At 44.5% G+C, this 17,862-nt stretch overlaps 1 protein-coding gene across 2 annotated transcripts; it reads right to left on the bottom strand.

Annotated features, from left to right (window-relative positions):
* Positions 1-4,746: 4,746 nt before the first annotated feature.
* Positions 4,747-17,449, bottom strand: Akr1b10 (aldo-keto reductase family 1, member B10 (aldose reductase)). Of its 2 annotated transcripts, none has more exons than NR_149754.1 (10): positions 17,289-17,449; positions 13,857-14,024; positions 12,804-12,920; positions 11,564-11,616; positions 9,557-9,679; positions 9,201-9,307; positions 8,700-8,781; positions 7,555-7,638; positions 6,887-6,969; positions 4,747-5,084 (listed from the first exon to the last, which is right to left on the bottom strand). NR_149754.1 is itself a non-coding variant. In NM_172398.3 (10 exons), exons 1-10 carry the CDS (start codon positions 17,352-17,354, stop codon positions 5,042-5,044), a joined length of 951 nt encoding a protein of 316 aa, NP_765986.3. In that variant the 5' UTR covers positions 17,355-17,449; the 3' UTR covers positions 4,747-5,041. The 2 variants fall into 2 exon arrangements, 1 of the variants encoding a protein (NP_765986.3); NM_172398.3 differs by having other exon boundaries at positions 11,564-11,641.
* Positions 17,450-17,862: the final 413 nt, after the last annotated feature.

The raw sequence follows: 17,862 nt of genomic DNA, 5'->3' as shown, positions 1-17,862 counted from the left end.
TGAACTCTCCTGGAAGAGCAGGAAGGAATCTTACCCACTGAGCTATTCCTCAATTATACCACAGTTATACCACATTTTTTGCTTGTTGTCCACTTACATGTATGGAAGGATATAGATAGGTTTTTTTTTTTTAATGTTTATGGACTTTTGACTAAAGTATTTAAATTTAATAATATATTGTGGTGTGTGTTAAGGTTTTCCACCTGTAGGGACAAAACATCAAAACATCACGTCAACCGACTTCCATAAAGTTGACATCATCTACCATCTGGCATCTAACATCTGCTTCAAGTTCTGTTTTTCTCTTTGTTCACCACAGTTCAGTAAGTTTAGCATAGAAGGCTGCTGGACAGCTAAACAGATTTCATGCAGATAGGCGCTTAGTCACTGAGAGAAAAAAGGTGAGGGTGGAATTTTCATGCGTGAAGAGATCCTGAGGAGAGGAAATCTTTTGATTTTAAAGATTGCAATTCTAGATTCAGTTTAGTGATGGACAAGTTCTGACCTGATTTAAGTCAGCTATAACACTTGAGTAGCCAGCAACCTGTGGAAAGGATATAGGTATGGCCATGGTGTGACGTTATTTGGGGCTGACACATGGGTGATGTGTTTCTTTCTATTCTTTTGTGTTTTCCTTTGATACCTCCTCATTTGTTAATAAGAAAACAAAGAGTTAATAAGTGACAAAGAGTGGAGAGTATCTGTGCATTCTGGGTACTGATGTGGCTGGAAGCCATGCAGGCTTTCTCATCTCTTCCTTCTCAAGGCCAGGCTTCCCAGGCCCGTTCTGGCCACTAGGATAGTGATTTTTCCAAGGCCCCTACTTGCCCTTTCCTTTCTTTTCTCTCTGCTAATCTCCGATGACCATTTCCTAGAACAGATGAACTCAGATCAGCATCAGTGGGGTTCTTGACTCCAGCAGCCTCCTGGAGCTGCTGAAAACAGTGTTCATCAGCACCCATACATGCAGGCATTCACTGAAATCAGACTCCAGATGGGGACTGGGTAAATAGTGCCATCATTTGTTAAATACTTTGAAATGGTGGAATGACATGGCTTTCCTTTCCTTAGCCATAGCTTGGATTGCAGATAGTGGGAGAATTTTAACGACATCATTTGGGGGTCAGTGGATATGAGAAAGCAAAGAAAGGAGATTCTATGTTATTTCTATGTTATTTGTGCTTCTATGTTATTTGTGCTGTTGGTACACAGGGTTCAGATTCTCCTGAGGTGAGACAATGTGACATTTCATCCTGGTTCCCTTTCCTGGGGGTGCAAAGTAGAGAAGGCTGCCTCCTTCTTTCTTGGCATTGTACTAACTCTGTCTTGTTTGGTTTTTAGCCCCATGGCTTACACTGTTTTTCTCTTTCCTTTATCTCTAGCCAGGTGAATGAACCCCTTAAGGTTTGGCTGACTTTGATAGTGGTGCTTGTTCCCTTTCTCTTTGCTGCTGTAAAATACTTACAGAGAGATGCTGGACCCTAGTGAAGGGCTCAGAGGAGCAGGAAGGTTTGGGTTCCTGAGGTCACAGTTTCCAGTCGGAGCTCAGGCAAAACCGATGGTTTCTTTTGTGTTGCTAAGGGGTACTGTGTACTATGCGTATGCGTGTCTCCTGGTTTGGTTTGGGTTTTTGTTTAGTTGGGGTTTTGTTTTGCTTTGCTTGTTTGCTGTCTAAAGACAAAGAGAAAGAAAGGATGTATAGTATTGGGTCTGTGGGGAGGCGAGGAGGATCTGGGAGGAATTGAGGGAAGGTGTTGGGCCTTATTTGGCTTTAGTTTGGGCCTTGAGGACAAACCTGAGCCTGGCTCAATTTTCGAGACCTGTCAATCTCCTCTGCTTGAGAATGACTCAGCACAACCTAAAGACCCACTACTATCGCTGTCAAGTTCTTATAGGCTCCATGAGATCACCCCACACCACCTCATTCCCCTACCCCCACCTCCTTGCCTTCTCTATATAAGCAAGTGCCTAATTTAATAAAGTGATTTCCTGCTTTGACAAGACTCTGGGCCCGGGTGTGTTCGTTTTGGGCTGTCGACACTCACCATCCCATTCAGTCTCGGAGAAACTCGGCTGGACCGGGTTCTCTCCTCTTGCCTGGACCTGCCAGCAGAGAGCCAACAGGAGGAGAAACCAGGACCAGAATATATTGAATGAAATTAAAAAAAAAAAAAAAGGAAGGGAAGGGAAGGGAAGGGAAGGGAAGGGAAGGGAAGGGAAAAGAGAAAAAGAAAGGGGAAATGGTCACTGAAGGGACCTGAGGCCTTTAGGAACTGCTGCAATTGGTCAAAGAGTAGTGGGTGCAGGGTCAGAAAGAGCCGAGCTCTGAGTCACAGCAAGTCCACAGAAGGGAACTTACTCTGGAAGATGCAGAAGTATTAAGCCTTTAGTGGGGTCGTGACTTCCAACTTACAGGTCTCTCCTTCTGTCTCTGAACCTATGAGAGGACACTTGATTGGTAATGCGTTCTGAAAATCATGTGAGTGATGTGTGTGTGTGTGTGTGTGTGTGTGTGTGCGCGCGCGTGCATGCTCGCGCATTTGTGCTAGTGAGAGTGGAGAGAGAGAAACAGAGAGAGACAGAAAGGAAGAAAGAAGAGGAGGAAGCAGCAGAAGGAGGAAGGGAGAAAGTGTGTGTGTATATGTGAGAGAGGGGGGAGGGGGAGAGGGAGATTATCAGTCTGGATCTTGCTGCTCTGACTGCCAAGTGCTAGGATTAAAGGTGTGTGCCACCACCGCCCAGTGGAAAAGAGGCTCTTAGAGAAGGGGCTAGCCTTGAGGTTAGTTTTATTCTCACAAACCCACTTCCCTCTAAGACATTGCAGCTCTTGTCTTGGTGGGAGAGAAGAATAGTGAGGATGGCTCATAAATCCAATGACTGGCATCAGAATGTCATGGGAAGGCAGATGGAGACACAAAGAAGAGCAGCTACATAGCAAAGAGCCTTGGGGGTATTGGTGACTACCACAAGTCAGAAAAGGTCAGTGAAAGAAACCTCAGAGCTTCCCTAGGGTGCACCACCCGTCTGAAACCTTGATGGAAGCGCTGGGATATCAATCAGGAGGGTATGAGGTCATTTCCAAGGTTGGCAGCAGCAGGAAGAGACGGCCAGTCCTAGGTATGAGAGGATACAGGAGGAAGAGGGATGTCCTACCCCAGAAGTGGTGTCAACCGGAAGGATTGGAATCTATGTGCAGGCACGAAGGAAGAGCTGGAGTTACTCAGAAAACGTCACTGCTGCTGAAACACCACTAGAGAAGATAGATGCACCACCTGCCTTTCTCTTTCTGTAGAACTTCGACCTCCTATCAGAAGCCCCCACTGAGCAACTGCAGAGGGAGCCATCTGACTAGGAAGCCTGGACTGCAAGTGTGCACACATGCCCGAGCACCATGTGCCTGGAGAAGAGAGAAGCAGGATATTTATATGAACATAACTAGGCCTGTGGGCAGCAGAGAATGGGGTGACACAGTGATCGTCAGTGAACATTGATTATGGAAAACAGGCATGGAGTTCTATAGAGCAGTCGTCCACTTAGTTCCTGAATAAATTTCTTTTTAAAAAAACATTTGAGAGCCGGGTGGTGGTGGTGTACGCCTTTAATCCCAGCACTCGGGAGGCAGAGGCAGGCAGATTTCTGAGTTCGAGGCCAGCCTGGTCTACAAAGTGAGTTCCAGGACAACCAGGGCTATACAGAGAAACCTTGTCTCAAAAAACAAAAAAAAAAAAAAAAACAAAAATAATAATAATAATAATAATAATAATTAATAAATAAATAAATAATTGAGGCCTGGTGTGATAGCTCACACCTTTGATTCCAGAACTCAGGAGGCAGAGGCAGGCCGATCTCTGAGTTTGAGGCCAACCTGATCTACAAAGTGAGTTCCAGGACAGCCAGGACTACACAAAGAAACCCTGTTTTGAAAAGTGAAACAAAAAATTAATTAAAAAATTTTTAACTGTGATTTGTGTGTGTTTTGTCTTTCTTTTATTATTATTATTTATTATTATTATTCATAAGTACACGGTAGTTCTCTTCAGATGCACCAGAAGAGGGCGTCAGATCTCATTACGGATGGTTGTGAACCACCATGTGGTTGCTGGGAATTGAACTCAGGACCTTCGGAAGAGCAGTCAGTGCTCTTAACCGCTGAGCCATCTCCCCAACCCTAAAAGTAGTTTTCTATAGGAAAAAAAAAAAAAGGCATGTCCCAGATTTATGGCAACAGTAAATGTTTTCATGTCCAGACTTCCACATTTTCTGCCCTACTTCTCTCATAGCATAGGAATAGGCATTTTGTGAATTTTAAGGGCTATTAAACCAACAGCTTTGACACTTTGGCATGATGGCATATTAAAGGCAAGATGGAGGAGTCAGGAGAAAGAGGAGGGCCTGGCAAGGAGGAGGCTCAGATAGAGGAGGAGGAAGAAAAGGAGGAAGAGGAAGAGGAGGGGAGGAGGAGGACAAGGAGGAGGAGGTGGCTCAGAGGGAGGAGGAGGCTCAGGGGAAGGAGGAGGAGGAGGCTCAGGGGGAGGAGGAGGCTCAGGGGGAGGAGGAGGATCAAACTGCCCTGAAATCTCTTGAGAGCACCTTCCTTTGAAACTTGCTTTAGCCACTGACTACCTGGGAGCTTCAGCAAGTTCTTGGCTCCCTCGTGCCTCCGTTTTCTCATGGTAAAATATGAATAATGAGAGTTGAATCCAATAAGTTCATCATTTGAAAAGTATTCTGACAGTTGAAAATGTCTACGATTATTGCTATTTTTATTATTTTATCTTTTTAATCTTCAGTGTTATTAGTGTTCCTGGTTTCTGACAAACATCCGGCCAGGTCAAATTAGTGACAAACATTGCCCTTTGCTGAGATGCATCTTCCTGTGACAGTCTGCTTCTAGTTGAACATGAGAATTTAAATGCAGAATTGCACTGTTGAGGCTGGTTTGGTATGATATCCAATAGGCTTGGCAAAAATAGGAGTCAGTAGGAGCGGGTTGCATATCAGTGAAGAGTGTCCTCCAGGCAAGCGCATCTGGTACTTGGCTTCAGTATTCCGCATGGAAAGGGAAGTCCTCGTTATGACTTGCTCTGCAGCAACAAGCATGGAGAAGAAATTGTTTCACGGAAGCAATGGGTATGATCTAAGATGCACTCTTAGGTGGTCTATTCAGCGTGTTTGTGCTTTCTCAGCCTCTTCTCCCATAAAACCACGAGAAAATTAGATGGTGGTGCATAGACCATGATCCTCTCCCTAAAGTATGAGTCAAGTATTTGAAGGAGGGCCCACAAGCGATCAGTGGCACTGTCACTAGTAAATTGTCATCATGAGGATCAGAAGCAAGCCAACCCACAGCTGAGGGTCTCAGAACCATTTTCCCAGTTTATTCTCACATTGCTGTGAAGTGGGAAATACTATTGAGATTGACAGACTGGCTATGAGTAGTAAATACGATACTAATGTAAGCAAAGCACTTAAAGTGTCTGCTGCATGCTAAATGAGCAGTCACTGAAGGTTAGCTGTGATTCATACTGTCATCTCTTTGTAGATAAAGCAGCTTGGTGACATCATCCGAATTACCCAAGGCCCCATCACTAATGAGTAAGTGGTAGAGTTTCAGGTACAAGCCAGCTAGTTTTACGTCTGAGTCCTTCAGTCTGTGACCTCACTCACGTATTGCACTCCATGTGGCAATCCTACTGCCTGCCAAATAAGCATTATAAACACATCCCAAGCAGGTTCCTGACTTCTCCTATGGGAAGAAGTTTCTCTAACGAGAACCAAAAAGAAAAAAGGCAAGCAAAACCATATTTAAACAAAGAAAGGAAGAAAAGAAGAGAAGAGAAGAGAAGAGAAGAGAAGAGAAGAGAAGAGAAGAGAAGAGGAAAGAAAGGAAAGGAAAGGAAAGGAAAGGAAAGGAAAGGAAAGGAAAGGAAAGGAAAGGAAAGGAAAGGAAAGGAAAGGAAAGGAAAGGAAAGGAAAGGAAAGGAAAAGAAGAAAAGAAAGAAAAATTTGGCAAACTCAAATAGCTGTTTTCTATTTATCCTGAATCTGACCTTCCTCACCTCTGCCACTGTGACCCAAGCCCACTGACTGCCATCCTCCTTGGATTATTATACTACTTCCCTGTTGCTCTGCTCAAAACCCTCTCCTGGCTTCTCAGTTTCTATAGACAGTGTTGTTCTCTTGGTACATGCCACTCGCTGTGCGTCCTTGGCCTAGCATGGTCCCTGGCTTGCCTTCTGCCTACAATACCCTCACTCACTCTGCCCCACCACTGTTGGCTTTCTTGCTCAAGTGCTAAACCTCTCACAGTGGGCCATTCACACTTGCTCTCATTGCCACAGATGCTGTTTTCCTAAATATGCACATGGTCCATCCTTCACTTCCTTCATCTGCGACTTGGTCAGCATAGCTTCCCCTGGACAGTCTTATATTAAAGTATCTATTATACAGGGCTCAATACTCCCTATACCTTTTGCCCTATTTATTTTACTCTATAGTATCTGTCACTCTCCAACATGCACATCAGAGTTACTTCAGTTTCCCTCTGTAAAATATGAGCTTGGGAACAGGAAGCTAGTAGTGTGATGTCCCAAACATGTCAACTATTCCTGGCCATAGCACATTGTAGGAAGTCACTGGGTGAATGAGTGAGGGAAGGAGAACTTGACTCCCACACAGCAGTGACAGCTTCTTTCTTTAAAATCCTCACTCCGTGTGTAAGATTCAGAAACTGAGCATCAAATGACAATGTCTCTGCTCTTAGTGATTCCCCAGGACTCAAACTATTTTTAACTTTTCATAGCTGCCAGAAAATATTATTTGAAGACAAAATCCATCCCTTAGGGAAAGGCCTAACCAACCTCCCACTTAACCTGGTACCACTTACGCAAACAGGCCACAGGCCCTCCAGTTCCTGTTGAAGCTGAGAATGGCGGCCATGTCCTCCTCACTTAACTGGAAGTCGAAGACCTAGAAAGACAGAGTTCCAAAACCACCCTTAGCAAGAAAAGTGCTGGAGGGATCTGAGGTTCTAGGTGATTCTCCCAGTAGGTATACATTGCATCCAATTTATTCTGTAAATTATGAGTGGGTTATTTAAGAAGGATTGATGTTACACAAGCAGGGTTTGTAGATATGCAAGTGTGTGCAATGACTGAAATCCCTGAGGGGCCTGTCAGAGACAAGTTCTTTCAATCCATTCTATTCCCTTCTCCATAAAGGTGGGTGAGTAGACCAAGATAGCCCACACTTGACTAGGACAGTGTGTGGCCTGTGGTCTAAGAGCTGAAGAGTAGGCAGAAATCTTTCCACTTAGATAAAGCACACTTGTGCTCTACCTGACAGGCTGTTGCTAGCGCCTGCCTACAACCCATCCTTGACCCACAAGTGACCACTGTATCTCTATTGAGGCCAGCTGCAGAGCCTAAGAGTTGGTAAGGTAGTTGGAAGAAAGGAAAACACTCTGGCAATGATAAGACTGGATTAAAGCATAAGGACAGGATCTTCTCTATCCTACTCAGCTGAGGAATAGCAGATGAACAGCCTGGGTCTTACCTGAATGTTCTCCTGTATTCGAGAAGGTGTCACAGACTTGGGGATCACCACCACGTTCCTCTCTATATGGAACCGAATCAGAACCTGTGCACAAAGAGGGGAGAGCAGGTACTCATTTACCTACATAGAACTCCTCCTAGTGAAATGAACAATGAAATATATCTATATTTCTCTGTGCCTTATTATTAGAGACGCTTGAGAGTCTTCAACTTATCTCCCCGGATCCTGGGAGCAACAGGGCAGTTTCCCTAGATAGGAAGGAGGAGGGTAGCCTGTGGTCATTGTCAGGTAACTGATGGACACAGAGTATTTCTCTGATGCCAGCTGTATTTGCTTGGGAGTCCAACAGACTTAGATTTCTTAATTCTTTCCCTCCATCAGATTAAAAGAAGGCAATACAAATAAAACACAAGACTGTTGCAGGGTATTTGGTCACACTGTAAACCCTGAGATTGTGTTATTTACTAAGGCAAAAAAATGTATTTCTATTTGTGGTATGGCTCGATCCTAACATACACCTTTAATCCAAGAACTTTCTGTTTATTGTAAACAGGATTAAATGAGGTCAACCATAGGTCAAGAGGTGAAGCAAAGAAGCAGTTGACAGGGCTGGTGAGATGGCTCAACGGGTAAAAGCACCAACTGCTCTTCTGAAGGCCATGAGTTCAAATCCCAGCAAACCATATGGTGACTCACAACCACCCGTAACAAGATCTGACGCCCTCTTCTAGTGTGTCTGAAGACAGCCACAGTGTATTTACATGTAATAAATAAATCTTTAAAAAAAAAAAAAAAACAAGAAGCAGTTGACAGGGTGAACATAGGGAAAAAAAATACCATAGAGAGTAAGAGGAAGTCAGAAGGATAGATAGACAGACATATGGGAAGTAGAGAGGAGGGACATTCAATTTGAGGGGTTTTTAAGATGTGCAGAGAACTGACTTTTGGTGCATCAGCTGAGAAGAAAGATCAACTGGATGCTTCCTCTGGTTCTCTAAGCTAGCAGGCTTTTATTTTATCCCAGCACCTGGCTCCTGAGTCTTCATTGGGAAATCAAATGATTGAGATTTTGTTTAAAAACAACACATAATTACAAGAATACATTGCTAGATAAAAAGAGAAAAGGGAGAAACACTCAATTTTACCTGTGCTGCAGTCCTCTTGTGCTTTGCAGCAATCTCTTTGATCTTGGGAATCTCCAGTAATAGGGGGTCCTCTGGTTTGGCACTAGGGTCAGAAAGAAGGCTGGAGTGAAAATCACCATGGCTACTACGTGCTTGTGAGCATCCCTGCCAGGACATCATCAAGGCTAAGCACCACAGTCTCCTCCATCCCTGAGGCAAGCAGAAAAATGCAAAGCTTTGTGTCTATCCCAAGTCCATCTACAGGACCAGGAGCTTTAGAGTCTGGAAAGTGTGACCCAGCACTGCAGAATGGAAATGTCATGTTCTCTGAGTATTATCCACGACCACTGTTTGGTTTTACAAACATTATTACAGCTGCATTCTCTTTTGGGTGACCCAACACATTGCCAGAGATAGACACATTCTTTCTTGTGCCTTGGAAAGTACATACAAATATTAACAAACTATGAAATGCCAGTTTTAAGAGTGATAAAAGAAATAGCCAGTACTCTGAAGCCTCACCTAGGCCTGTCTGGGGAGCCCAGGGGACTGTAGGCTGTGATGGTGATGCCCTTGGAGTGACAGTACTGGATCAGTTTTTCCTGGGTGAGGTAAGGGTGACACTCGACCTGCAAGAGAAAACATCTCCATCACTAGGAAGTAGGCCTGCTTTCTGAGTGGCTCAGAGGACCTTTCCACACAAGAAAAGATGAAAAGACTAAATGTAACTCATTGATAGATATACTACAAACCAGACCCAGGAATCCCACCTCCCTAAGCATCTTGAACACAGACCTAAGAGATGAGATCTGCAGACAGTATTGAACTCCTGGTGTTGAAGCAGGCACAGAGCAGGACCCACACCAAACAGAACTTACCTGGTTGGTCACTGGCTTATGTTTCAGTCCAGGCTTGTTCAGGAGCCTTTCAATCTGGAAGTGGTTGAAGTTGGAGACACCCAGAGCTTTCACCAGCCCCTGGTCCACCAGTTCCTCCATGGCCTGTCACAGGGAGGACCATTGTTTAGATCAGTGGTTTTCAACCTTCCTAATGCTGCAACCCTTTGGTACCCTTCCTCGTGTTTTGATGACACCCAACCATAAAAGTATTTTTGTTGCTACTTCTTAATTGTAATTTTTCTCCTGTTATTAATTGTACTTATCTGATGCAAGATATCTGATATGTGATACTCACCCACCAAGGAGTCTCAACTTACAGGTTGAGAATTGATGATTTAGATGTCTATAAGAAGATGCAGGGATGCTGGTATGCTTAGTCCTTGGTCCTGTGTGGCAGGTTAAGTGAAGCACTAAAGGAGAATGTTGATCTAGACTGAGGTGGCCTCATGGCTGCTTCCAGCCCTCCTACTCTTCCCCAGCTCAGATGTAATAAGAAAGGAGAAGGCGGATTTTGTGTACTTTCTGTTCTCAACTCACCCAGACCTGGTTATCCAGGAAATAGTCCCCGTGCCAAGAATCACTCCTATTGGCTCTCTTTTTGAGTTCTATTTTGTGGTATCGCAGATTAAATGTAGGGTTCCTCATGAGCTAGACAAGCACTTCATAGCTGAATGATTCCGCAGACCTTCTAAATTTCCTTTGTCGATATTGAGACAGGGTCTCTCTAAGTCAAACAGATCGGTTTTGACCTTATTCTGCAGCCAAGGTGGACTTTGAACTGTGAACTTCCTGTAGTGAGAGTTTTGCTTTCTTTAAAAATCCAGTTATGTTCCGTGAATCCCAGGAGTGGGATAAGAGGCTGCTTCACAAAAGGTGATTATGATTTGCTTCATGCACTAGTAGGGGTGTGATTTTGCCACCTACAGAGAGTTTAATTTTGGGGACTCTGGAGTAGGTATAAATGAGAGAGTCCCCAGGGGGGCAGTGGACATGGCTGCTGCTCCCCACTGTTGCTCCTGCTTCCTGTTGTTGCAGTTTGTTGAGTGGTCATGAGCAAGGAGACAAAAAGAAGTTGGAGATATTCTGACCTGATGAAGATTGGACTTGAACCAAGAAACCCAACGCCCCTTATCAGCATAAACGTACACCCCCCTTTCCCCTATAACATTCTTTCCCTCCTACCTAGTGTTGGGGGGCTGGGGAGAGATCATATATTAAGGGTTACAAGGGAGGTATAAGAACTCAATACAATAGAGTGTGTGTGTGTGTGTGTGTGTGTGCCAACAACTTCCTGCCTCTGCTCCCAACATAACTGTGATTACTGTGATTGTCAGCCTACACCCAGGCCTATCTGAGTAAGCACCTGAGTTGTAATTCCTCTCTTCCCTACCAAACACAGTTTGGTGTGCTTTGAGGAAGACCTTGAAGATACATGGACCCTAGTAGGAACACCTAGCCTAGAGCTTCAGTTGGGCTGAAATCTATCCTATTAACTACATGGAATTAGCCAAAATGAAATCAACCCAAGGTTTTGGCTTTTTTTTTTTTCTTATTACCCACAGTGATCTTGTTCTGAACTTTCCAAAATTATCCAATCCTATAGTAGCAGCTAAAAATTGAAAATGAACTTATAATTCATTCATTATAAGTTCCTGTCCAGTAGTTTCTAGAATATAAATATATACAATGTGCTCCCTTCTTGAGATTCTCGCAGTCCAATTCAAGTGCTCACATTCCTGTCGATGAACCAACAGCCTCAGTGCTCGAGGCCAAGATTGATGACCTAGTTCCTAAAAACCCACATAGTTGAAGTGTTCTCTGACCTCCACAGGTGCCACTCTCCCCCAAATGGATAAATGGATGTTTAGAAAAGAGAGAGAAAACTTATAAATAGTAGTAATAACACAGTGCACTGAGGTGGAGTCTCAGGAGGCCTGCCAGAATTTTTTTTTTTTTCTGAGCACACTTGGAGAAGCTGAAACTTACCTCCCAAGCATCCAAGAACGTATATTTACTGCTGAGAATACTGCCTTTATCATCTGTGGGTAAAAAGACATTTCCAGACTGTAAATGCAAAACAAAAGGCTCATTAGGATCTAACCTGGATACCTGGTTCTGTGGAGCAAGGTTAGAGGGCAAGTTATGGCATACCAAAAAGAAACACCACATCTCCATTTGTCACACTCTGGGGAACACAATTTAGATAGCAAACTTCAACAAAATGTATATATCAATCCACTGTGGGCTATAACCCTATGTGTCTGACAATGATGGGCACTGCTTCACCAACTATCCTTAATATGTTGTAAAAAGCCATTATTGTTACCATGAAAATTAACCCAACACACCCAAACCCATAGAAACTTGTGGGACATTTTGGGTTCAAGGCTATTAGACAAAGATTCCAAGACTCCATCAAAAGGTCATGGCTAGCAGAAGATCCTGTCCAGCTTCTAGCTGAGGTTTGGAGTATGTTATCATCACCAAAACTGATCCACTTTGGCAGCAGAAAAGTCACATCCCTTCAATTTCTTTTCTTTTTTCTTTCTTTTTTTTTTTTTTTTTAAATTTGAATGGGTGTTTTGCCTGCATATACCGCATGCTTGTCTAGTTACTGTGGAGGTCAAGAAGACGGTGTTGGATCCTTTGGAACTGGAATTACAGATGGTTATAAACCTCCATGCGGGTACTAGGAGTCAAACAGAATCCTCTAGAAGAGAGTCAGTGATCTCAACTGCACAGTCATCTCTGCGGACCCTGACTAACCCCTTTCAACTCTGAGGAGCAGGCAGGAGCGGGCCCCGGGTATTGAGCTTTAAGTTCTTCAGACTGTAATGAATATCTGCCAACATTTGGGGGTTTGCTCCTAGTTGCTACCCACCAGTGAGGTGGTGCTATCATTGACAGGAGAGCTGATCTTTTGAGGTGTGTTATGCAAGATTGTCCCAAGAGATTCCTATCCCCTCTGTCCAGGGAATGAATAAGAAGTTGACAAGCCAGTTGGTAGGTTGTCTGAGCTGGCCAGAATCAGTTTTTCTCAAACCAACTGTAAGGAAACATAAGCACGTGATGCTCCACACATGTGGCCCTAGATTGTTTTATAGGTCGTCGGCTTTCTGTTGTGCACAAAACTCCAGATATAGCCCATCCCCACCCTGGTTCCAACACAGCTGCTGTTCTTTGGCATCTGCTTGACAGTACAGATAGAGCCAAGAGCAGCTCAAACCTGAAATCCCTGTGGCCAGTGGATTAGATACAGGTCCAGGTAGTCAAGCTTCAGATCCGAGAGGGTGTTCTGGAAGGCTTTCTTCACCAGGCTTTTCTCAAAGAAGGTGGACCACAGCTGCAGGGTGTAACAGGGGAGCATTAGAACTAGGGAGAGGAAGGCCACACATACTACAGTCACTCCCCCTGCTTGGAGATTTGCAGCTGCTCATATATAATAAGGTTAGCTAACAATGGCAACACAGATGGTCACCAGCACTCAGCAAGTCAAAAGTCATGCATGTGTGTTCTTCCTGCTCTTGGTGTTAACACATTTGATAAGTGGATTAACAGCTGATAATCCTGTGTTAGTCTTCCTTGGCTGTTAGCTCTCAGGAGGCAGGAACTGGGTCTGAGCCTTAAGATTCAAGAGTCCTGATGCCTCTGGCAGTTAACCCTTTCATTGCTCTCTGATCTCCAAGCCCACCTGGCATGCCCACTCCAACAGGGGGTCTATCTGTTGTACCAGTTACAGTGTCCTGGAACAAGAGCATTTTAGCATGCTGTGTTCATTGCAGAGCCAGAGTTCCTCAAATAACTTAGACTCAACACCTCTGGTTTGCAATAACACTTTATAATCCATACTTTTTACTGAATTGAAACGAGAAGAGGTATCTACATGACAATAAATAATGTTCCCATCATTTCCAAAATACACGTGTCTGAGAATGTCCGGGCCAGAGTCACTGAGACCACAGTGATAAACAGTAAGTGATGGACATCTTAAATATATCCCTTACTGCCACTTAGAGGGTAGATTCCACTGACAGAAAATAGGAAGGGAGGTTCAATGGAGCCATCTCTACTATAAGAGAAGAATGAGGCAGGGGGACCCACAACAGTACTTTCTTGCGAGTACTAACTTGGTGTGGATATTCATGCAGAGATATAATGACGGAGAGAGAGGCTAAGAGAATACAACAAACAGGAAAGGCTAATAGAAGTGCTTGATGCTGCTCACACCCAGACACTTCCACCTGCCTTGAAGTCATGTCTACCAAGTGGACCATCGTACCTTGCTGACGATGAAGAGGTCCTCCCGCTTCACAGCCTTCTCCTGGATCTTCTCTTGGATGGCTTCTCCCACCTCGCTCTCATTCTGATAGACATAGGCACAATCAATGTGGCGATACCCAGCATCAATGGCCACCTTCACAGCTTCCCTGACTTTAGCTGGGGGAGACTGAAAGGCAATAGGAAAGACGATTAGAAGCCATTCTTCTAAGTCCTACTCCAGCAGCGTCCACGTGGATCTGGGATCTATTTCAAATGGACACTGGGGTTGGGGGAAAACACACTTTGGAAAACTTTTTGTAAGAAAAGAGTAAATTATTTTATTTCATTAATTTTTGTGGTTAGCATATAATATAATCAGTTGGTTTCATTTATGGAACATGGCTTGCTGCCAAATCTAGGGCCTGAGTTCAAGTCCTAGAACCACGTGGGAGAGAACTGACTCTTGCAAATGATCCTTTCAAAGGCCACATGCACACCACGGCATAAAGGGCGCTTCAACACTTGTATGAACATGTTTGCATACACAAAAACGTACTAACAAATAAATGAAAAAAAGGTTAAGTCAGGCCTGGTTACCACCTTTACATGCTTTTAATCCTGGAGGCAGGTTGATGGCTGTGATTTTGAGAGCAGCCTGTTCTGCACAAGAATTCACACACTAGCCATGCTACATAGTGAGACCCTGCCTCAAAAACAAAACCTCAAAACTCACTGAGAGCCAAGCATACCAGTGCAAACCTGAATCACAGCACAAGGGAGGCAAAGACAGGGGGACAGAGAATTTGGGCCAGCCTGGAAGCTCAACTTCTCGGTGACATAGTTCACGCTTGTAATTGCAAGCATTTGGGAGGTAGAGTTATGAGGTCAGGAGCAGTTTCAGCTGCCTACTAAGTTCTATGTCTGTCAGAGTTATATATGCCTATCTCAGACAATAAATAAATAAATAAATAAATAAATAAATTTCTCACAAAGTCTAGAGATCCTTTATGTAGCTGTCAAATATCGGGACCTCATAAAATTGGGAAGCTTCTGTAAGGCAAAGGACACTGTCAATAGGACAAAATGACAACCAACAGATTGGGAAAAGATCTTTACCAATCCTACACCCAATAAAAGGCTAATATCCAACATATACAAAGAACTCAAGAAGTTAGACTCCAGAGAATCAAATAACCCTATAAAATGGGGTACAGAGCTAAACAAAGAATTCTCAACTGAGGAAACTCGAATGGCTGAGAAGCAGCTAAAGAAATGTTCAATATCCTTAGTCATCAGAGAAATGCAAATAAAACAACCCTGAGATTCCACCTCACACCAGTCAGAATGGCTAAGATCAAAAACTCAAGTGACAGCAGATGCTGGCGAGGATGTGGAGAAAGAGGAACACTCCTCCATTACTAGTGGGATTGCAAGCTGGTACAACCACTCTGGAAATCAGTCTGGTGGTTCCTCAGAAAATTGGACATAGTATTACCTGAGGACCCAGCTATACCACTTTGGGGCATATAGCCAGAAGATGTTCCAACATATAACAAGGACACATGCTCCACTATGTTCATAGCAGCCTTATTTATAATAGCCAGAAGCTGGAAAGAACCCAGATGTCATTCAACAGAGAATGTATACAAAAATGTGGTACATTTACACAATGGAGTACTACTCAGCTATAACAATGACTACATGAAATTCTTAAGCAAATGGATACAACTAGAAAATATCATCCTGAATGAGGTAACCTGATCACAAAAGAACACACATGGTATGCACTCACTGATAAGTGGATATTAACCCAAAAGCTTGGAATACCCAAGATACAATTCACAGACCACATGAAGCTCAAGAAGAAGGAAGACCAAAGTATGGATGCTTCAGTACTTCCTAGAAAGGGGAACAAAATACTCACAGGAGGAAATATGGAGGCAAAATGTGGAGCAGAGACTGAAGGAAAGGCCATCCAGAGACTACCCCACCTAGGAATCCATCCCACATACAGACACCAAATCCAGACACTATTGTGGATGCCAATGTGGATCCTAACAGGAGCCTTATATAGCTGTTTCCTGGGAGGCTCTGCCAGAGCTTGACAAATACAGAGGTGGATGCTTGCAGCCAACCATTGGACTGAGCACAGGGTCCCCAGTGGAGGAGTTCGAGAAAGGAGTGAAGGAGCTGAAGGAGTTTGCAACCCCATAGGAAGAACAACAATATCAACCAACCAGACACCCTAGACCTCCCAGGGACTAAACCACCAACCAAAGAGTACACATGGAGAGACTCATGGCTCCAGCCGCATATGTAGCAGAGGATGGCCTTGTCGGGCATCAATGGAAAGAGAAGCCCTTGGTCCTGTGAAAGCTTGATGCCCCAGTGTAGGGGAATTCGAGGGTGGGGAGGTGGGAGTAGGTGGGTAGGTGAGGGAAGAAGCAGGGGGAGGGGGGATGGGATAGGGGGATTCTGGAGGGGGGACCAGGAAAGGGGATAACATTTGAAATTTAAATAAAAAATAAATCTAATTTTTAAAAGATCATAAAACAGCAACAGCTGCGCCATCACTGGGACAAGGAATTGCTTCCAGCCACTCAGAGGCACTGAGGTCCAGGCTGAAAGCCCCGCCCCCCTGCACGCGCACTGCTGGCAGCACGGGCTACTCATCCTGAGCCCAACTCCTTTACAGTCTGCGTCTGCTGTTGAAATTCTGAAAGTTCATCTCTGTGAAGTTTTCCATGTGAGTTGATTCCCTGGAGATCTGCAAGTGATTAGTTATTGTTTTGATGGATGTGTAATTTCTGGCTTGGTCCAAAACCGTTTCACTAAGCATTGAGATGAGCCTCGGAGAAACTTGCCAGGTGAGTTGAACACAGCCAGGGTGGGACCTGAGCTGACTCTCGCTCAGTCTCTCTGCCACCCTGATCCTGCTCGGGCTTTAACATGTGGGAACTAGTGGGGTCTTTGGAAAGTGAACGTGCCTGGGCTGGGGTCTGAGACTGGGCTTTCACAGGCTCCCAGACTACTCTGAAGTAGGTAATGGGGTCCTTCAGCATGGGTAGCAAGGGCAGCTGGGTCATTTGGAGCTCAGCGTTCTCGTTCTAAATAATTCAACCAGAAATAAATACACAGCCAAAACTTGTAAACTGTGAAGTAATTCTGAGGAAAAGCTTGCGACGAGAATAACTGCCTGGAGATGATGGTTTGCTGTACTTTGTAAAAATCCAGGAACAGCTGGGATCCCGACACTTGTTAGGGAAGTTAGACGCCAGCTCTGAGGCCTGAAGCAGCACAAAAACTGAAAGCAACTTGGGTCAAGGCTGTAGAGTTCCAGCCTTACCCGACCCCAACCCCCACCCGGCAGGCAAATGCTATGCAAAGAGGAAGACGTGCCAAGACCTGTCCCCACTTGAAAAAAGCAGCTGCCCAAAAACTGCGCACTCACCTTCCAGGTGCCCAGGCCCACAATGGGCATCTTGGCTCCGGTAAGGAGCGTCACGAAGGCGGCCATGGTTGCTGCAGAAACGGTTCAAAGGGAACAGACGGGAGCCTTTGCCTAAATTAGGAGTCTGGCAACTGGTTCCGTGTCCTTGAGGAGACAGGCTCTTCTTCCTACTGGCTAGCAGCCACAGCCTGGGGGCGGGCACTGGCACAGGAAGTGCATTTCGGTTTTTCGTAGGGTTGACCAGCAGTAAACACTGCAGAATACTAAGTTTCCCTGCTGCAGAGTGCAAGGCTCCCGCAGCAGTGCCCGCACAGGTGTGTGGACAAAAATAACAGGCAGTGAAAGATGAATGCATAAGTTTATTTAAGGAAGGTCATTGCTTCGAGAGTGCACATACTCTAGGGGTCCAACAAGTTTTCAGCTAGGGAAAAAAAATTCAAGGCAAACAAGGAGGCATATAGCAATCATTCTGATATCGATTAGTACTGATAACCCACTACTGTCAGACTAGCCACATCAATTATTTCTGAAACCACTATTTCACTAGCTACAATATTGATAACAAGAGATATCG

This window comes from Mus musculus, chromosome 6 (genome assembly GCF_000001635.26).
Source record: "Mus musculus strain C57BL/6J chromosome 6, GRCm38.p6 C57BL/6J".
Lineage (NCBI taxonomy): Eukaryota > Metazoa > Chordata > Mammalia > Rodentia > Muridae > Mus > Mus musculus.
This window is presented reverse-complemented; position numbering and strand designations above follow the sequence as displayed.